The 22,106-nt window shown below is 42.2% G+C and overlaps 1 protein-coding gene across 1 annotated transcript in view; it reads right to left on the bottom strand.

Moving 5' to 3' along the window:
* OCA2 (OCA2 melanosomal transmembrane protein) overlaps nt 1-22,106 on the bottom strand; it is a 284,959-nt gene that overhangs the window by 188,405 nt on the left and 74,448 nt on the right. Inside the window, exons 10-14 of the mRNA XM_070381524.1 lie at nt 15,433-15,504; nt 14,194-14,259; nt 10,879-10,935; nt 9,348-9,472; nt 3,938-4,076 (exon numbers count right to left, since the gene is read on the bottom strand). Of these exons, the coding sequence (XP_070237625.1) occupies nt 3,938-4,076; nt 9,348-9,472; nt 10,879-10,935; nt 14,194-14,259; nt 15,433-15,504 (459 nt within the window). The remainder of the gene's footprint in view (nt 1-3,937; nt 4,077-9,347; nt 9,473-10,878; nt 10,936-14,193; nt 14,260-15,432; nt 15,505-22,106) is intronic.

The raw sequence follows: 22,106 nt of genomic DNA, 5'->3' as shown, positions 1-22,106 counted from the left end.
TGATTTTCTCTGTTGTTTTTCCTGTCCTCCATGCTGTGTTTCTTCAGCTTACTTTCAGTTTAATTTGCTCTTTCTTATCTAGTTTCTTCAGACTGAAGCTGAGGTCACTAATTTGAGACATTTCTTCTTTTTTAATTGGTATTTAATGGTATATAATCCCTTCTAAATACTGTTTTAGAGCAGGGACCAGAAAACTACACTTGCAGGCTAGAATATAGACATGCACATTCATTTGTGTGTTGTCTGGGGCTGTCTTCCTGCAACAGTGGCAGAGTTGAGAGATTGCAACAGGAACCATAAGGCCCATATGCCTGTAATAGTAATTATATGGCCTTTTAAGAAGTTTGCTGACTCCTGCTTGAAAGGAACCCTAAAAATTTTGTTTCCATAATTCAATTCAAAATATTTTGCAATTTCACTTTCTTCCTTGATTCTTGGAATATTTTACATAGGTTTTTCAATTTTATGCTGTTAAAAATAGCTGTTTTACATAGATCTTTTAAATATCTATTTTTAAAATAACTATTTCTTATAATTTCCAAAATGAAATATCCAAGTCAAAGTATAGGTCTTGAAAAAGTAAATAACCCATTATGCCTTTTTTTAAATCAAAGTATCATCAGTTTATAATATTATTTAAGTTTCATGTGTATAACAATTATGACATGGTTTAGTGTAGTTTCTTCATGTTTCTTGTGCTCTGAATTCATTGGACTTCCTGAATCTCTGAGATTATATCTTTCATAAAATTTGAAATTTTAGACCATGTTTTCTTAAAATGTCTTTCTCTGTTCCCCTCTCCTTCAGAGATAAGAATTATAAATATATTAGGCCACTTGGAGTTTCCCTTCAGCTCGTGAATGTCTTTCAGTACTTTTCACTCTGTTTTATTTTGGACCTATGTCCTTAACATTGGAAAAGACTCTGATGCTGGGAGGGATTGGGGGCAGGAGGAAAAGGGGACAACAGAGGATGAGATGGCTGGATGGCATCACCAACTCAATCCACGTGAGTTTGAGTGAACTCCAGGAGTTGGTGATGGACAGGGATGCCTGGCGTGCTTCAGTTCATGGAGTTGCAAAGAGTTGGACACGACTGAGTGACTGAACTGAACTGAACTGATGTCCTTAATTTCACTAATCTTTTCTTATGAAATTCTTAATTTGCTGTTTTAATCCTAACAGGAGATTTTTATCTCATACATTACAGTTTTCATTTTTAGAAGTTTGATTTGGGCCTTTAAAAAAAATATCTTTCATGTTTCTTTTTAACTTAATGAACATCTGGAATACAGTAAAAATTAAAAAAAAAAAAAAAAAAACGGTTTTAGTGCACTTGTCTGTTAATTATAACACCTGTGTCTATTCTGGGTTGATTCCAAATGGTTCATACTCTCCTCATGATAGATCAAATTTTCTTGCTTTTTGGCATGCCTGGTAATCTTTGATTGGATGTCAGACATTGTGATTTTTACCTTGTGTGTTGTTGGGTATTTTTGCACAGAAGGGGACGACAGAGGATGAGATGGCTGGATGGCATCACTGACTCGATGGACATGAGTCTCAGTGAACTCTGGGAGTTGGTGATGGACAAGGAGGCCTGGCGTGCTGCGATTCATGGGGTCGCAAGGAGTCGGACACAACTGAGCGACTGATCTGATCTGATCTGATCTGATAAATATTCTTGATGTTTGTTTTTGGATGTAGTTAAACTATTTAAAAACAATTTGATTATTTGAGGTCTTTAAAATTTATTAGGTGGAATCAGGGCCAATACCTCATGAATTAAGAGGTTTACAGTCTTCCTGGCAGTAACAGACATTATTCTTGGCCCTCAGTATATCAAGCACTCTTCCCTCTAATCTTTTGGGTTTTTCTTCCCCTGGACACAGGTAGTTTCCCTCTGCAAGTACTCAGAGGTTCTCTCTGTGTCCAACTCTCCCCTCTCTGGTTCTCTGTCTTGTTCCCTCCAGAGTAAGTTCTACCTCCTTGACTCTAGAAATATGGTGGGCTCCACATGGGTTCTCTCTCCCTGAACTGCATCCTGGAAAATCTCTCAAGGCAGTGAGCTGGGGCAACCATAAGTTCATTTCATTTGTTTCCCATTTCTCAGGGATCACTGCCCTTTTTTACCTGATATCTAGTACCTTGATTATCACTCTCTGGTTTTGGTTTGTTTCTGGTTTTGTTTTTTGGATTTTGGTTTATTTTCTTTCTGGATGTCTCAAGCAAGAGGGTAAATACAGTCCCTGTTACTCCATCTTGGTCAGAGCAGCTTTTATTATATCCACATACAAACATTCATGCAGACTACATGCACCAAAATAAGCGCCCTTGTAGCTCAGTTGGTAAAGAATATGCCTACAGTGCAGGAGACCTGGGTTCAATCTCTGGGTCTTGAAGATCCTCTGGAGAAAGAAACAGCAACCCACTCTGGTATTCTTGCCTAGAGAATTGCAGGGACAGAGGATCCTGCCTGGCTACAGTCCATAGGGTTGCAAGAGTCAGACACGACTTAGTGACTAAACCAAGCAACTAAGCAAAATATTGAGAAGATTTATTTCTGGATGATGGGATTATGACAATTTTTTATTTCTGATATGTGTGTGTGTGTGATTTACATTCTCTAAAATAAATGTATTACTATAAAATAAAAATAATAAAACATTATTTTCCTGTGAAAATAGGTCTCTCTCTCATGTGTATGCAACCTATCCTGGGTGACAGATTACAAAGCAAATTACAGGGTTCGCACACTTTCTGGTGTGCTCATGTGACATGGTCAGGAGGGGCCTGCTGCTCAGCTCATGCAGCAAGACTGGTGAAGTGTCACAGTTGGCTTTCAGAGCAATCAGGGAGTATTAAATTTAGCCAAAGTATCTAAGTTGTACCCTGAATCTCTAGAACACAGTAGGCCCACAAAATGCCCTTCAACACCTTGGAGCCATGAACTCTCAAAGGCTTAAATATTTTTATGAAAGACAGCAAATATACACAAACATACTAACACACTTCAGAGACACACAGGCATAAATGTATCACCTATAATAAGTGATACCAATTTGAAAGCATTTTTATTGATACTTCAGAGAAGAGATATTGAGAAAATTCTAATGATCAAAGAATGACAAATAAAAATTAATTGTATACTTTAACCTTAACCCTGCTGCTGCTGCTGCTAAGTCGCTCCAGTCGTATCCAACTCTGTGTGACCCTATAGACGGCAGCCCACCAGGCTCCACCGTCCCTGGGATTCTCCAGGCAAGAACACTGGAGTGGGTTGCCATTTCCTTCTCCAATGCAGGAAAGTGAAAAGTGAAAGTGAAGTCGCTCAGTCGTGTCCGACTCCCAGCGACCCCATGGACTGCAGCCCACCAGGATCCTCTGTCCATGGGATATTCCAGGCAAGAGTACTGGAGTGGGGTGCCATTGCCTTCTCCGAACCTTAACTCTAAGATATGTAAAATACTATTTGCACTCTCCTTAATACTTTGTTTTTATTTTTGTTTACAAGAAATTATATATTAATAAGAGCTTACCAAAAATCCAGAAAGACTTTCATTTTCTCACCCTTATTTTAAAAAACTTAAGTTCTTCATCAATGAAGAACTTATTCATCCACTTCAGTTGAAAAATGAGAGGGAGCAGACCATTTTGTTATTAATATTGTTGGAAGAAACCTCAATTCCCATTAATATATTATAGCAGACTATGACTAAATAGAAAATGTAATCATTTTCTTAAAATTTTATCAGAATGAGAATGAAGTCAATTCAGACCACTACATTAGAGGATCAGTCACCTAACCTCCCACTCTCAAGATGACCAAGAACACTCCATAAGAGGAAGTGATATCCATGTTGGTAAAATGCTACTAAATGTGCAAGTAAGCTGGGTTCTATATTTATTGGAAACAATCTGATTATAGTGATACATACCATCTTCCTCAACTCCTGGTTGGAAACAATAAGGACATTTGGTGGGTCCCCAATGGCAGTGGCAGCTCCCCCAATGTTTGTGAAGATCACTTCTGCAATCAGGACTTGTCTTGGATCAAGGTTGAGCACCTCACACAATCTGTCATAAATGAAGGAAAATGAAAACAGTCCCACTATCCATATTGTGAAAGGCATATGTGTGACCTAAATATTTTCAAAGCACTTGCAGGTATAAGAAGCATGCACACACACACACACACACACACACATCTATGAGAAAGGCAATGCTGAGGGGTAAACAATGACAACAGTGCTATAGAGCTACAGGATAAAGTTGACTCTCAGCACTTCTCTGAAAGTTAACACAATCCATCTGAACCATCCATGTGAAAATACATTCCTGCCTCACCCCCACAGGTCTGGAGGAAGCACTTGGTGTACAGGCTCCCTTGCAGGGCAGGAAGTGGCCCAGATGAACGCATCTTTGCCACCAGACCCCTCTGAGTCAAGGTGGGGCTGGAGCAAAAAGCACTGTTGCCCAGTAGCTCACACCACACCTGCCAACCTAGCTCCTTACCCACCTTACCTTATCAAATGCTGAGGCACTGTGCTTAATTCTAACAAGGAGTATACATTCTATAGCAGTGGCTTTCCATCTTAGCTAAACATTAGATTTGTCTGGGGATCTTGACAGTCTTGCTACCCAGCTCATGATAGAACAACCCCTGGAGATGGGCCTAAGCAGCAGCATTTATAGCTCCCCAAGTGGTCCACTGAGCACACAGTTGAGAAAGGCTGCTCTAAAGAAAGTTCAGGGAAAACCTCATGGCGTCTCCTCCACCCACCCATTACATTGCCCACTTTCTTACAGAAGCCAGGCCTGAGTCTGGATGTTGGCAGCAAGGGGAGCCCCTGCTGCACTCAAGGACCTTTTTTGGTGGGGGTGCTCTGTGGCATGAGGGATCTTGGTTCCTTACGAGGGAGTGATTCCATACCCCCTGCAATGGAAGCTCAGAGTCTTAACCACCCGACCACCAGGGAAGTGCCTCAAGGGTCCTTTCTACTATCTTCCAGCTCAGAGTATAGCCAGCAGCTTTTCTGAGTAGGATTGGCCTACAGAGCTGTGTAGAAGTTGAGAAGGGAGTTCAAAAAAGAGGATCAGACTCCAATCAGCAGCAGCAGCTTTCAACTAAGGAAGCCCCAGGCTCTGCTTTTAGCAAGAAAAGGATTCGTGTGTGCTAATCAACAATGCCAGATTTGGATGTCTAACTGTAAAGATGGTGTGCTGTGCTGTGCTTGGTTGCTCAGTCATGTCCGACTCTTTGCCCATGGACTGTAGCCCACCAGGCTCCTCTGTCCATGGGGATTCTCCAGGCAAGAATACTGGAATGAGTATCTCCTCCAGGGGATCTTCTTAACGTAGCAATCGAACCCAGGTCTCTTGCATTGCAGGAGGATTCTTTACCATCTAAACTACCATGGAAGCCCAACTCTAAAGACTAATGTTACTCAATCCAGACAGAGGCAGAAGAAATGTGATTAAGCTTAGAGAGTCATAAAGAATATAATAGTATAATATAAACAGTGAATCTGAGCACACCAATACTTTAATCATGAAAGATGCAATTTGTATACTAATAAATGGAATTGCTATTCCCACACAGCAATTATAGTGTGCTCACTCACCTAGAGCCAGACATCCTGGAGTGTGAGGTCAAGTGGGCCTTAGGAAGCATTACTACAAACAAAGCTAGAGGAGGTGATGGAATACCAGCTGAGCTAGTTCAAATCCTAAAAGATGATGCTGCTAAAGTGCTGCACTCAATAAGCTAGAAAATTTGGAAAACTCAGCAGTGGCCAAAGGACTAGAAAAAGTCAGTTTTCATTCCAATCCCAAAGAAAGGCAATGCCAAAGAATGCTCAAACTACCACACAATTGCACTCAACTCACACACTAGTAAAGTAATGCTCAAAATTTTCCAAGCTAGGCTTCAATAGTATGTGAACCGAGAACTTCCAGATGTTCATGTTGGATTCAGAAAAAAACAAAGGAACCAGAGATCAAATCGTCAACATCTGCTGGATCATAGAAAAAGCAAGAGAATCCCAGAAAAACATCTACTTCTGCTTTATTGACTACGCCAAAGCCTTTGACTGTGTCAGAACAAACTGGAAAATTCTTCAAGAGATAGGAATACCAAACCACCTTACCTACCTCCTGAGAAATCTGTATGCAGGTCAAGAAGCAACATTTAGAACTGGACATGGAACAACAGACTGCTTCCAAATTGGGACAGGAGTACGTCAAGGCTGTATTGTCACTCTGCTTATTTAATTTATATGCAGAGTACATCATGTGAAATGCGGGGTTGGATAAAGCACAAGCCAGAATCAAGACTGTCAAGAGAAATATCAATAACCTCAGATATGCAGATGACACCACTCTTAGGGCAGAAAGTGAAGAGGAACTAAAGAGCCTCTTGATGAAAGTGAAGGAGGAGAGTGAAAACTGGCTTTAAAATTCAGCATTCAAAAAACGAAGATCATGGCATTTGGTCCCATCACATCAAAGCAAATAGATGGGGAAACAAGGGAAACAGTGACAGACTTTATTTTCTTGGCCTCCAAAATCACTGCAGATGGTGACTGCAGTCATGAAATTAAAAGACACTTACTCCTTGGAAGAAAAGCTATGACAAACCTAGGCAGCATATTAAAAAGCAGAGATGTTAATTTGCTGACAAAGGTCCATCTAGTCAAAGCTACATTTTTTCCAGTAGTCATGTGTGGATGGACCATAAAGAAAGCTGGGCACCAAAGAATTGATGCTTTTGAGCTGTGGTGTTGGAGAAGACTCTTGAGAGTCCCTTGGACTGCAAGGAGATCCAACCAGTCCATTCTGAAGGAGATCAGTCCTGAATATACATTGGAAGGACTGATGCTAAAGTTGAAGCTCCAATACTTTGGCCACCTGATGCAAAGAACTGACTCATTGGAAAATACCCTGATGCTGGTGAGAGGGTAACAGACAGGAAGGCTAGGGGGTCTCCAAATGGAGAAAATAGACTGCAAGGGTCGCATGTTTCTTATCTCTCTCTTAAGTGGCAGGAGGAAACAAACTACAAGTGTCAGATTTTTTCCCCTTCTCTATACAAAATGAAAAGGAGGTTTCTCTTAAAATTCTGTGTTGCCATGACAATACCTGGCTCCACCTAAACTTAACTTTTCTCAAACCTTGAGCTAATCAATGCATTTTTCTTATGGAAATGCTTTTCTTAAGCTATGTTAATCAACTATGTATTTACCCTAGACTCTCTCTTCAAGTCAGTTCTGCTTAAGACTCAGAACCTATAAGGGCTTAACAAACCTGTATGTTTTACTTATACATTGTTCTCCTAATCTATGTTAATGAACTATATATTTACTTGGAAACCTGCCTTTCTTCAACATTCATGTCGATCGTTTTATGGCCTGGGATGATTCACCTGGTGCCAATGTTATCTCAAAATGTATGTTGTGGTTGAGGGACCTGGTGCCACTTTGAGTTTTGAATCATCTCCTTTCTCTAATTAACAACTCACTGATAGGTATAGACTAGCAGGCAGGTACTCTTTCTACCCCCTTCTGATGTCTATGTCAAAAGCTTTCTCTATCTCTTTTATACTTTAATAAAGCTTTATTAAATACACAAAAGCTCTGAGCGATCAAGCCTTGTTACTGACCCCAGATTGAATTCTTCTCCAGAGACCATGAATCCCGGTGTCTTTCATGGCTCAGCAACAATCTTTCAGTGGGAAAGATTCAAGGCGGGAGGAGAAGGGGATGACAGAGGATGAGATGGTTGGATGGCATCACCGACTCGATGCACATGAGTTTGAGCAAGCTCCAGGAGTTGGTGATGGACAGGAAAGCCTGGCATGCTACAATCCATGGGATAGCAAAGAATCAGACATGACTGTGCAACTGAACTGAACTGATTCTTACATAAAATTACAAAGCCAGTTCCTAGCAGAGTGAGGATGTAAACAAATCCCAGCAAGGCTGAGACAACCCTCAGCTGTGCAAGCTGTACAGGGATGTTGAGAATCAGGGTGCCATCATCAGGGTGTGTAGTGACTTGCTGGAGTCTGGCACATTGTGAGATGGTTTCAAACCACTGTCAGCAGCAGAGTTGCCCTGGTTGGAGGGTGGTAGGTGTGAACTGCCTCTTGCCCACTGAGGTGTCCAGGGGCAGGGTTGGTTTTAGCATATGCTTTATCCACCATTTACCCTCAGAAGAACTATACCTCTGGGTATTGGGAGGTGCTGCACCTCCTGTGCAAGAAGGCTAAATCTAGCATCCTGCCCCTCAAATCCATACTTGCATGTGGACCATGACAATGCAGCCAGACTTGCAGAAGCCTGGGCAACAGATTAACTCATAACACTGCAGGCCAATCCACGAGATGCTACTAACTCTCTGTTCCTCTCTACCTTTCCTTCTCCTCTCCCTACTCCACATTCTAACTTACTCCTCCTCTGAGGGTCACTACTCTCCCAAACACCAAAGGCATCACCCAGAATTAGTCCTGAGCTCTGTAAGAAGCCCCTTGTTGGTGACATTGAACTTGCTGTGTCTCATGCCTCATAAGCAGGAGAATCTCTTATCTGGTAGAATCCTCAGAACACTAGCTTATTTTAATTTCTTTGATGGAACAACCCAGATCAGTGCAGCTGAAGTGAGTTGTCCTCAGCTGAAGTGAGGACATTTAGACAAATGTCCTTACTACCTAGCTTCCCAGAAGCCACCAGGCATACCTATAACCCCTCAGTCTCTCTAGAACCAGCCAGCACCAGCACATGTTGAGTCTAAGCAGGGGAAGACCATGATATGCTAGGAACCATCTTTAAAATAAAGGACATAAAGTCTAGATAAAAGTGTAGGTCCATGACCTTGGAAGGGGCTGCACAATCACAGGCTGAAGCCCAAGCCCCAGGAGGCCCCATGCAATCAGTCCCACAAATGAAATGGGTGGAATTAAAAAGAGCAAAATGGAATCAAACTGAATTTCTCTTTCCCAAAGTCATCTTGCAAGGCCTTGCCAGGCCAGGTCATGCAACCCTCCAATAATCCCACAAGGATCCTGCCAGAGCAAGACAGTAGCCCCACCTCCTGCTCTCTGGCTGAGAACCCCATAGAGCCCATGCAGTAGAACTCCTGGCCCCTAATGCTCTGTCCCACAGGCATAAAGGTTTGTGTGTCCTGATTCCTGTAGGCACTTCTGCAACCACTGCTACTGCCATCACAGCTGTGCAGTCAGAGCTACAGTCCCAGTGGATGTTCAGGTCAGACCCCATCATGTGGGAGGAAGGCAGCCAGCACAAGGGCACATCAGCTGCCCTGATGTCCACACAAGGCCACTTTGCATACCTTATGGTCACAGGAGTGAAGAGGAGCACTGTTGTGACATTGTCCAGGAAGGCAGAAAGGACAGCAGCAACGAGACACAGCATGAAGATCATGGTCCACACTCTTCCTCGGGACAATTGGTATGCCTGGAATGCAATACAGAACAAGCTAGGACCAATGGGGCCAGAAAACAGATGCAACTTTTCATTAGGGACTCTGAGAACTAAGGGTCTAAATAAACACTACATGGCGGATTAAAACTTAGACCTACAAACTCCTAAACCTGCTGAGATGAGGCAGTAATGGCTGGACCTGAACCTGTAAACCTGTGCGGGCCTACACTTCTTCCCTCCAATTCTCATTTCAGTACCTTGAGATGGTCTGTCTCTCATAAGGTGACAACCTGTCATGTCTGTATCTTTTTACACACTCCTTTTGGTTGGACAGCCTGGGCTGTGACTTTGGGATTCACCTGACCCTAGAGTCTGCCGATCTTTGGGGATCTAGGGGTTGCTTTTAGTACCAAGGTATTGGGAGGAAGAGGCAAGATAGCTACCTGGGAGGTGCAAGATAGTGCACAAAATTGGCAAAAATCACGATATGGTTCTATCTTTCAAAGTTTGAAAAGGGCTTCTTAAATAACTAATTTTTCTGTATACGAGACAGCAAAAGAGACACTGATGTATAGAACAATCTTTCGGACTCTGTGGGAGAGGGAGAGGGTGGGATGATTTGGGAGAATGGTGTTGAAACATGTATAATATCATATATGAAATGAGACACCAGTCCAGGTTCGATGCACGATACTGGATGCTTGGGGCTGGTGCACTGGGACAACCCAGAGGGATGGTATGGGGAGGGGGCAGGGAGAAGGGTTCAGGATGGGGAACACGTGTATACCTGTGGCAGATTCATGTTGATATATGGCAAAACCAATACAATATTGTAAAGTTAAAAAAAAAAAAAGAATAAAGTTCCCTAGACAACAAAAATAAATAAATAAATAAAAGAACTTTTCAGTTTCAAAAAGAATTCAAGCCCAGCCCTAGTCTACATTAGTCTTTTCCTCCCAACTCTGATGATAGGATCAACACAAATTCTACCAGTCAGAAAATGGTGAAGGATTCCCCAGGGTCCCAGTTATAAAAATGAATGCTTATATGTTCAATGTCGTAAAGTAATCATTGAAATTATTTCACCTAAAAGCAGAGTAATCAGAACTGATGACTTAAAATATTTAGATACTCTGAAGTGCAAAACAGTTTTGGTGCATAGTTCTCAACCTGCCAAGTTGAACGCCATCACACAAATATTCAACTTGAATACTAGTCTCCTTGATCCTCTTCTTTGGTTATTTGTTGAGAATCTGAAAGTGATGTTCAAAGACACCTTACTTAGCATAGCAATTATACCCAGGTTTGCAGCAGTGATTTTGAAAAGGAGGACAGAATTTTAAAATATTTGCTTTAAAACAGTTTTATTCACTAAATATGTAATGGTAGGAAAAAAGTATCAATTGATACATAACTATTAAATGCCACATCATACATACCTTTACAGCACAATAATCAAAAAATCCAGTTTCTGAAAATATGGCTACTAAGATCATCTATAGGGAAAAGAGAAGAAGGAGACAAAGAATGTTTCAGAGCACCATCCTGAAATGATATCAGTGACCACTTACACATCTGAGCTCTGGCCTCTATATGAAACCTACCACCTCATCAAACGTCTCACTCTTTGGTTGAGTGTGATCCACTTACTAACTCTCTGAATCAAGCCCCTTACTAGAGGATTTGCACCTTTACATTTGTCCAAGAGTATGTGCCCAAAGTACATTATCATTCCACCTGAACTTCACAGTAAACATCTGCGTTATAATTACTCTGACTTATAGACCAGGAAACTGTCAGGCAGAGAGGAAAAGTGACTTGCTCAGAGTCACAAAGCTAGAAACAGGGCAGGAAATAGGATAGAATGTGGCCTTTTGCACCTAGGTGTTCACACAAGCAACAATTAAAAGTTTTAAGACTTTTAAACTGACTTAAATTACATTTATTTTTTTTTAAACTAGCTTAAATTTTATAAGCGTAGTTACATTGAAATGAAGACTGCTGGGAGAAATATTAACAACCTCAGAAATGCAGATGACACCACTCTAATGGCAGAAAGTGAAGAGGAACTAAAGAGCTTCTTGATGAGTGAAAGAGGAGAGTGAAAAAACTGGCTTAAAATACAACATCCAAAAAACTAAGATCATGGCATCCAGTCCCATCACTTCAGGGCAAATAGATAGGGAAAAAATGGAAATAGTGGCAGATTTTATTTTCTTGGGCTTCAAAATCACAGAGGACAGTGACTTCAGCTACAAAATTAAAAGACACTTGTTCCTTGGAAGAAAAGCTATGACCAACCTAGACAGCATATTAAAAAGCAGAGACATTATTTTATTGACAAAAGTCCATATAGTCAAAGCTATAGTTTTTCCAGTAGTCATATACAGATGTGAAAACTGGACCATAAAGAAGGCTGAGTGCTGAAGAATTGATGCTTTCTAACTGTAGTGCTGGAGAAGACTCTTCAGAATCCCTTGGACTGCAAGGAGATCAAACCAGTCAATCCTAACGGAAATCAACCCTGAATATTCATTGGAAGGACTGATGCTGAAGCTAAAGCTCCAATACTTTGGCCACCTGATGCGAAGAACTGACTCACTGGAAAAGACCCTGATGCTGGGAAGGATTGAGGGAATGAGGAGAATGGGGCAACAGCGGATGAGATGGTTGGATGGCAACACTGACTCACTGGACGTGAATTTGAGCAAACTCCGGGATTTGGTGGTGGACAGGGAAGCCTGGCATGCTGCTGTCCATGGGGTTGCAAACAGTCAAACAGAGCCTTGAGCAAAAAAAAAAATTATTTAATTCTCTGTACTTTGGTTTTCTCACCTTACTTCTGTATGTCTTATTCCCTCGTAAGGTTGTTGTGAATTATGTAAACTAAAGTACTTTAGAAAATAGTGGGCCCAAAACTGTGTTTCACAAAAACAGTGCAAAACAGTACAAATCTCTGCCTCATCTATAATGACCATCATTGTTCATCCTATCCAAATGGCCACTGTGAGGCCACTTGTAGAGTGTGATGCTTCACGCCAATGGAAGCTACACATGAATGACCACATGTGTAGGTGACCTACACAGGGTAGGTCCCGTGTGGCCTTCCACTGTCGTGGTGAAACTGTTACACATGTCTGCTGCCAGAACCACCCAAGAGAGACTGGAACTCAGGGACTGGGTGAGTGGTCCCATGGGTGGATGACTGGAAATAAACAGGGTAAAAAAGACAGGGGTCTGGTTATACAGACTGTCTCTGGACCACACACACCCCAAAGTTCTATATAGAACCTTCTTGAACTGATTCCAACTGAGAAAAAATTAAGCCATTCATTGTTAAAATCCAATATAACTGTATTAAGAGGATAATTAAATTAAAGTGAAGCCCTAATCCAATATGCCTATTGACCTTATAAGAAGAGAGGAGGACATAGACACGCCCAGAGGGACAATCATGTGAGGACTTGAGCAGATGATCATCTATAAGCCTCAGAAGAAACCAACACTGCACACATCTTGATCTTGGACGTTAGCCTCCAGAACTATGAGGAAATACATTTCTGTTGTTTAAGTCACCCAGTGTATGGTACTTTATAATGGCGGTCCCAGCAAACTAATACACCAATCATTTAAACTTTTTTTTATAACAAAAACTTATGAGATAGCTGGTACGCCTTCCTTTTTCCTTCCATATGTCCAAACCCTATATACTTTTCAGAACCCAATACAAAAATTAGTTTCTCTATAAAGCCTGAATTCAGAGCACTGACCTGAATCCCACACCGCATCCACAAAGCAGACAGTTATTTTGGATCACATTGACACCTAGAGCAGCACAGCCCTCCTTCAGATCACTCAGCCACTGTGGGGTCTGTTCAAGGACACATGAGCCATTCCCACTGCTGTCCAGACCCTTGTCAAATTCCCCTTATTCCAACTAAATCTGTTTATGACTCATGTTCCACACTAACTCACTGCTGCTGCTGCTGCTAAGTCGCTTCAGTCATGTCCAAGTCTGTGAGACCCCATAGACGGCAGCCCACCAGGCTCCACCGTCCCTGGGATTCTCCAGGCAAGAACACTGGAGTGGGTTGCCATTTCCTTCTCCAATGCATGAAAGTGAAAAGTGAAAGTGAAGTCGCTCAGTCATATCCAACTCTCAGCAACCTCATGGACTGCAGCCTACCAGGCTCCTCCGTCCATGGGATTTTCCAGGCAAGAGTACTGGAGTGGGGTGCCATTGCCTTCTCCCACTAACTCACTAGTGTGCCTTAAAATTCCCTTCCTACAGGTTGATTTGGTGACACTCTCCATAGCATGCAGTAGAGTGGTCACTTGAAAATATGGTAAATTAACAAACTATCACTTAGGGACAATTTCTTCCTTTCTTCCTTTATCCATATAATTAAAGGTACTTTTTCAATCACTGAAAAATTTATATGGTTTATTTATTTAAGATATATCATTTTATATTTTAAGGACAGTAACTCAAAAAACTGCTGAATTTTCTCAATGGCAAGATTATTTCTCTGTTAGAGAGGCCTTAGGCTAAAATTTTCCAGCTAACCAACCAGAGCACCAATCACTCCATTCTTCATCAGGAGAAATTAGCTAGACCTGCAAACACTTCTCAATCAAGCCCTAACAGTCAAGCAGCACGGTGTCCTTAAGAATTAGCAGTGACAGCAGTAAAAGAGAAAGTCCCAGGTTACAGCAAACTTGGGGCCCAGTCCCACTGGGAGGACTGTCATTACCATGCCAAACAGCAGGGCCAGAGTCTCAAAATCAATCCACTCCACCACATGGGTCAGGCTGGGTCTCTGCAATCAAACCACAAATTAGCCAATTAGTCCTGGGCCTCATCCTCCTGGTGATAAGCTGTAAACATGTGCACTTTACAGAAAACCCACTCATGGCCAGAGCTGAAAATCACAAAAATCACACCATCTACTTGCCTTTGAAATCCTATTATATCATTACTGAAAAACAGTCGTGACCCAAAGCATCGTAACATCAAAACTATGCACTTGTCATTGAGAAAGGCAGACTTCTTAAGCCCTGTCCCTGTCCCTAAGGAAAGGTAGGATCATGGGGAACTGGGAGCCCAGACTGGGAAGTGAGGGCACTTGGAGAGCCTCGTTGTTGGAAAAGGACTTCACAGTGGTCCAGAGATTTTCCTGCAGCACAAGGTATATGCCATATCAATTATTTCCAAAATTAAATAACTACTACTACACTACTCCTTAACAATTAATCAAAGTAACAGAGGTTTATGTGTAAGTTTTAGGATTCTGGGACATTTTACCCTGAGAGTGAGTGTTTGTTTATACCAATTCTAGCCATAAAAGAGAAAAATAAATAAATAACAAAGTCTCACATATTATTTTTACTCTTTGGTTGACTGACTGGCCTTTAGAAACATTTTTCAGAACAATCTGTGAAATTCTACAGAGTTTTTTTCGAATCCCAAGTTCCATGTGTGGCCACCTTGGTCAGTGCAGCACTGCTCCTCAAACAACCCCAGGCCTCCATCTCCAGAGTATTTGGCCTCTCTTGCTTCTCTACATTCATTCCAGTGTCTCTGCAGGATGGAACATGCTCAGATCCTGAGGGGACAGTATCACCTCACAGACATGCACTTCCAGGGACCTCCTGATGTCTGTCCCCAACCTCACTATCTCCCACCTCTCTGCTCCAGCTAGGATGGCCTCCCCTGGTCTCCAAGGGCTGACAGTGCATATGGCTGGCTCTAACATTGCTCAGGTGCATGGCCTGAATGAGTACTTGACCATCATGAGCCTTTCCTCAGCTAAGATGGGGTGTGTGTGATAAAATCAAATGTTAATTGCTCATCAATGGTATAAAGTTCATTAGTTCATGCCTTAACAGGAAACGTGAAATAGTATATTAAAATAACACCTAATTACTGGACTGTCTTTGAAGCTGACATTCTATCAAATGCTAAGCCTTTGACTCAAAATGTTACAACTTACGTCACCAATCACAGCCAGCGCTGCTAATGCTGAAAGGGACCCCAACATGGCTGCTAGTGTTCTGTGAACAATCTGGAAAGAAGCATAGAACATTACTTCACTCTAGTCCACAGGATTTTAAAACACACAGAAGCTTGTATTGGTATAAGTATTTGTGAAGATTGGCCATTCTATACCATACCTATTGAAAATGAAAGTGAAAGTTGTGTCCGACTCTTTGCGATCCCATGGACTACACAATCCATGGAATTCTCCCGGCCAGAATAGTGGAGCGGTAGCCATGCCCTTCTCCAGGGGATTTTCCCAACCCAGAGATCAAACCCAGGTCTTCCACATTACAGGTGGATTCTTTACAAGCTGAGCCACCAGGGAATTTAGGACAATAGATAAATCATGGGTTTCAAAGGCTGGATGTCCTAGACGCACACACAACTATCACCAGTCTGCTTTCTAAAGAAAGGTGATTTAAGGTGATTATCTATATGTGTGATCCTATTAAAATTTTTTCAATTGTTTTGGGTTTATTTTCTCTTGGCAGGTCTTATTCCTTTTCTTGTGTTTCCTGCCTAGAGAAGTTACTTTAGTATTTGTTGTAAAGCTGGTTTGATGGTATTGAATTCTCTTAACTTTTGCTTATCTGGAAAGCTTTTGATTTCTCCATCAAGTCTGAAGGAGAGTCTTGCGGGGTAGAGTATTCTTGGTTGTAGGCTCTTCCTTTTCATAATTTTAAATATATCTGGCTTGTAGAATTTGTGTTGCTGCTGCTGCTAAGTCACTTCAGTCGTGTCCGACTCTGTGCGACCCCATAGACAGCAGCCCACCAGGCTCTACCATCCCTGGGATTCTCCAGGCAAGAACACTGGAGTGGATTGCTATTTCCTTCTCCAATGCATGAAAGTGAAAAGTGAAAGTGAAGTTACTCAGTTGTGTCCAACTCTTTACGACACCATGGACTGCAGCCTATCAGGCTCCTCCGTCCATGGGATTTTCCAGGCAAGAGTACTGGAGTGGATTGCCATTGGTCAGCTAATACCTTGATGGGAGTTCCCTTGTATGTTACTTGTTGTTTTTCTCTTGTTGCTTTTAATATTTTATCTCTGTCTTTAATTTTTGTCAGTTTGATTACTATGTGTCTCAGTGTGTTCCTTCTTGGGTTTATCCTGCCTGGGACTCTCTGTGATTCCTGGACTTGGTTCACTATTTCCTATCTCATATATGGGAATTTTCAGGTCTTATCTCTTCAAATATTTTCTCAGGTCCTTTCTCTCTCTCTCTTCTCCTTCTGGGACCCCTATAATGCAAATGTTGGTGCATTTAATGTTGTCTCAGAGGTCTCTTAGGCTGTCTTCATTTCTTTTCATTCTTTTTTCTATATTCTGTTCTATGCCAGTGATTTCTACCATTCTGTCCTCCAGGTCATTTGTCCATTCTGCCTCAGTTATTCTGCTAGTGTTTGCTTCTCAGTACAGTTCAGTCGCTCAGTCGTGTCCGACTCTTTGTGACCCATGAATCGCAGCATGCCAGGCCTCCCTGTCCATCACCAACTCCTGGAGTTCACCCAAACTCATGCCCATCTAGTCAGTGATGCCATCCAGCCATTTCATCCTATGTCATCCCCTTCTCCTGCCCCCAGTCCCTCCCAGCATCAGAGTCTTTTCCAATGAGTCAATTCTTCACATCAGGTGGCCAAAGTATTGGAGTTTCAGCTTACACATCAGTCCTTCAAATGAACACACAGGACTGATCTCCTTTAGGATGGACTAGTCGGACCTCCTTACAGTCCAAAGGACTCTCAAGAGTCTTTTAAAACACCACAGTTCAAAAGCATCAATTCTTCGCCGCTTCCCTTTCTTCACAGTCCAACTCTCACATCCATACACGACTACTGGAAAAACCATAGCCTTGACTAGACGGACCTTTGTTGGCAAAGTAATGTCTCTGCTTTTCAATATACTATCTAGGTTGGTCATAACTTTCCTTCCAAGGAGTAAGCATCTTTTAATTTCATGGCTGCAATCACCATCTGCAGTGATTTTGGAGCCCCAAAAAGTAAAGTCTGACACTGTTTCCCCATCTATTTCCCATGAAGTGATGGGACCAGATGCCATGATCTTAGTTTCCTGAATGTTGAGCTTTAAGCCAACTGTTTCACTCTCCTCTTTCACTTTCAAGAGGCTTTCTAGTTCCTCTTCACTTTCTGCCATAAGGGTGGTGTCATCTGCATCTCTGAGGTTATTGATATTTCTCCCAGCAATCTTGATTCCAGCTTGTGCTTCTTCCAGTCCAGCGTTTCTCATGATGTACTCTGCATAGAAGTTAAATAAGCAGGGTGACAATATACAGCCTTGACGAACTCCTTTTCCTATTTGGAACCAGTCTGTTGTTCCATGTCCAGTTCTAACTGTTGCTTCCTGACCTGCATATAGATTTCTCAGGAGGCAGGTCAGGTGGTCTGATATTCCCATCTCTTTCAGAATTTTCCACAGTTTATTGTGATCCACACAGTCAAAGGCTTTGGCATAGCCAATAAAGCAGAAATAGATGTTTTTCTGGAACTCTCTTGCTTTTTCAATGATCCAGTGGTAGTTGGCAATTTGATCTCTGGTTCCTCTGCCTTTTCTAAAACCAGCTTGAACATCAGGAAGTTCACAGTTCACATATTGCTGAAGCCTGGCTTGGAGAATTTTGAGCATTACTTTACTAGCGTGTGAGATGACTGCCATTGTGCGGTAGCTTGAGCATTCTTTGGCATTGCCTTTCTTTGGGATTGGAGTGAAAACTGACCTTTTCCAGTCCTGTGGCCACTGCTGAGTTTCCCAAATTTGCTGGCATATTGAGTGCAGCACTTTCACAGCATCATCTTTCAGGATTTGAAATAGTTCAACTGGAATGCCATCACCTCCACTAGCTTTGTTCATAGTGATGCTTTCTAAGGCCCGCTTGACTTCACATTCCAGGATGTCTGGCTCTAGGTGAGTGATCACACCATCGTGATTACCTGGGTTGTGAAGATCTTTTATGTACAGTTCTTCTGTGTATTCTTGCCACCTCTTCTTAATATCTTCTGGTTCTGTTAGGTCCATATCATTTCTGTCCTTTATTGAGCCCATCTTTGCATGAAGTGTTCCCTTGGTATCTCTAATTTTCTTGAAGAGATCTCTAGTCTTTCCCATTCTGTTGTTTTCCTCTATTTCTTTGCATTGATCACTGAGGAAGGCTTTCTTATCTCTCTTTGCTATTCTTTGGAACTCTGCATTCAAATGAGAATATTTTTCCTTTTCTCCTTTGCTTTTTGCTTCTCTTCTTTTCACAGCTATTTGTAAGGCCTCCTCAGACAACCATTTTGCTTTTTTGCATTTCTTTTCCATGGGGATGGTCTTGATCCCTGCTTCTAGTGTATTATTTATTTATGTTTGTTTGTTCTTTAGTTCTTCTAGGTCTTTGGTAAACATTTCTTGCATCTTCTCAATCTTTGCCTCCATTTCCCCTTGCCCCCACCCCCAGGGTCCTGAATCATCTTCACTATCATTATTCTGAATTCTTTTTCTGGAAGGTTGCCAATCTCTACTTCATTTAGTTGTTTGTCTGGGGTTTCATCTTGTCCCTTCATCTGGGACATAACCTTCTGCTTTCTTCTTGTTAATTACCTTTCTGTAATGTGGTTTTAGCTTTAGTCACTGTAAGACTGTAGTTCTTGCTTCTTTTGTCTGCCCCATGATGGAAGAGGCGAGAAGGCTTGTGTAAACTTCCTGATGGAAGGGACTTGTGGTGGGAAAAACTGGGTCTTGCTCTGGTTGGCAGGGCCTTTCTCAGTAAAGCTTTAATCCAGTTATCTGCTGATGGGTGGGGTTGCCCTCCCTCCCTGGTAGTTTTTTGACTTGAGAAGACCCAGCCCTCAAGTCTATGGGCCCTATGGTCCAGTCAATGGTGACCTCCAAGAGGGTCACCATTAGACCTTAGGGGGACCTTTCCAGACTGCCACTGCCAATACCTCCATCACTGTGGTGAGCCCCTTCTGACCCACGCCTCCACAGGAGGCCCTCCAAATCTAGCAGGTTGTTTTGGTTCAATCACCTGTGGAGTCACTGCTCCTTTCCTCTGAGTCTTGATGTGCGTAAGGTTTTGTTTGTGCCCTTCAAGACCAGAATCTCTGGTTCCCCCAGTCCTGTGGAAGTCTTGTAATCAAATCCCGCTGGCCTTCAAGGTAAATTCCCTGGGAATTCCCAGTCCCTTTGTCAGATCCCCAAGCTGGAAAGCCTGACGTGGGGTTCAGAACCTTCACAACAGTGGGAGAACCTCTTTGGTATTACTCTTCTCCAGTTTGTGGGTCACGCATCTGGCAGGTATGGGATTTGATTTTACTGTGACTGTGCCCCTCTCACTGTCTTGCTGCAGTTTCTTCTTTGTTTTTGGATATGGGGCATCTTTTTTTTTTTCCTTTGGTAGGTTCCAGTGCCCTTCTGTGGATGGTTATTCAACAGCTAGTTGTGATTTGGTGCTCTTGCAGGAAGAGATGAGTGCCCACCCTTCTACTCTGCCATTCTAAACTGGAAGCTCAGCGATTACTTCTTTAAATTAACTTTCTTCCCCCTTCTCTCACTTGTCTCCTTCTGGAATCCAATTATCCTACATGAACATCTGACAGACAATGAAGGTTTTCTTTGCTCTTTTTCATTTTCTTCTTTGGTCTCCTCTGACTGGGTTATTCAAAACTCCTTTCCTCATGATCACTTATTATTTTATCTTCCATTTGGTCTGCTCTGCTGTTGATGTTCTATTGCATTTTCCATCTTCCTCACTGAGTTCTTTAGCTCCAGAATTTCTGTTTGTTTCTGTTTCATGATTTCTATTCATTTGTTAATTTTCTCATTTTGTTCATGTGTTGTTTTCCTGATTTCACTGAATTATCTTTTTGTCTTTCCTTGTAGCTCATTGAGTATCCTCAGTATAACTATTTTAATTAATTTATTTTAATTGGAGGCTAATTACTTTACAGTTTTAAAAGTTACACTCCATTAATCGTTATTACAAAATGTTGGCAATAGTCCCCATATTGTACAATACATTCTTGTAGCCTATCTTAACACCCAATACTTTGTACCTCCCACTCTCCCACCCTTATATTTTGCCTCCACCTCCTCCCTGCAGGTAACCAATACTTTGTTCTCTGCATCGGTATAGCTACTTTTGATACTTTATCAGCTAGATAGCAACATTCTGTGCCTTTGAGTTAACTTATTGAATGACTGTTGTTATCTTTGGTAATGATTTATTTCCTTGATTTTTCATATTCCTTGTAGCTTTACATTGATGCTTTCTCATTTGAAGTAGCAGTCAGTCAGTCAGTTCAGTTGCTCAGTCATGTCCAACTCTTTGCGACCCCGTGGAATGCAGCACGCCAGGCTTCACTGTCCATCACCAACTCCCGGAGCTTGCTCAAACTCATGTCCATTGAGTCAGTGATGCCAACCAACCACCTCATCCTGTTGTCCCCTTCTCCTCCTGCCTTCAATCTTTCCCAGCATCAGGGTCTTTTCCAATGAGTTAGTTCTTTGTATCAGGTGGCCAAAGTATTGGAGATTCAGCTTTAGCATCTGTCCTTTCAATGAATATTCTGGACTGATTTCCTTTAGGATGGACTGGTTAGATCTCCTTGCAGTCCAAGGGACTCTCAAGAGTCTTCTCTGACACCACAGTTCAAAAGCATCAATTCTTCGGCATTCAGCCTTCTTTATGGTCCAGTTCTCACATTTGTACATGACTACTGGAAAAACTATAGCTTTAACTACATGGACCTTTGTCAGCAAAGTAACAGACGTCTCCTCAAATCTTTATTAGTTGTATTCAGATGGGATATACTGTTTGTTTGTTCTGTTACGCCTGATAGTTTCTCTGATCTCCTGTGGACACACCTGCTGCACTCTTCTTGCTCCTTCTTGTGACAGAATGTGTATGCTTTTATGTGTTCTCTGGCTCTGCAGCTCACCAGGCTGGCTGCTGGAAAAGCCCCTTTTGTTGGCAGTAGGCGGTGCTATAGCTCCAGTTCTCCTTTGCCCACAGCCAGTCTGTTTTCTGGCAGCACTCCATCTACTGTTGACCAACAGTGCTCTCACCACCACACAGGAGCATGTACTAGGAGCCACTACAAAGGCAGTGGGGGGAGACAGGGAGAGGTTGGCATTAGGGATGCCTGCAGGCCTTGGGGGGATCCTAGGATGAGCTTCTCCAGATCAATAATCAGATTTCCTGCTGAAGTGCTGAGTGCAGTCAGCAGAAAATGTATTCTTTTAATGCCCTTTGATAGTTTCACTTGACTCTTTCCTGACCACCCTCCCTGCAAGCATGGATGCCCTGCCTGAGTACTCGGGTTCTGGCAGAGATAAGTTGGTTTTCTTCCTGCATCCTGCACAGCTGGGGAAGCCAAGCACTTACTCCCTATCAGTTAGTTCAGCCCAGTGGAATGTGGCCTTAGGAGAGGGGCAGTGCTGACCAAGGTCCTATTACCCTCTCCAGTGTGTCCTAACTTGTACTGTTTTCCTTCAGTGACATGCTGTAATTTCCTCTCAGAAAGGCTGGGCTTCTACAAACTCTCTGCTGTTCCTGGGTATCTGCTCAGGTCAGCACTGTCTAGGTTTTCCCTGATAGCAGCCAAGAGAGATTAGGTTGCCATTGCT

This window comes from Bos mutus, chromosome 2, assembly GCF_027580195.1.
Source record: "Bos mutus isolate GX-2022 chromosome 2, NWIPB_WYAK_1.1, whole genome shotgun sequence".
NCBI lineage: Eukaryota > Metazoa > Chordata > Mammalia > Artiodactyla > Bovidae > Bos > Bos mutus.
Note: the sequence above shows the minus strand (reverse complement) of the source record. Positions and strands in the feature narration are given on the sequence as shown.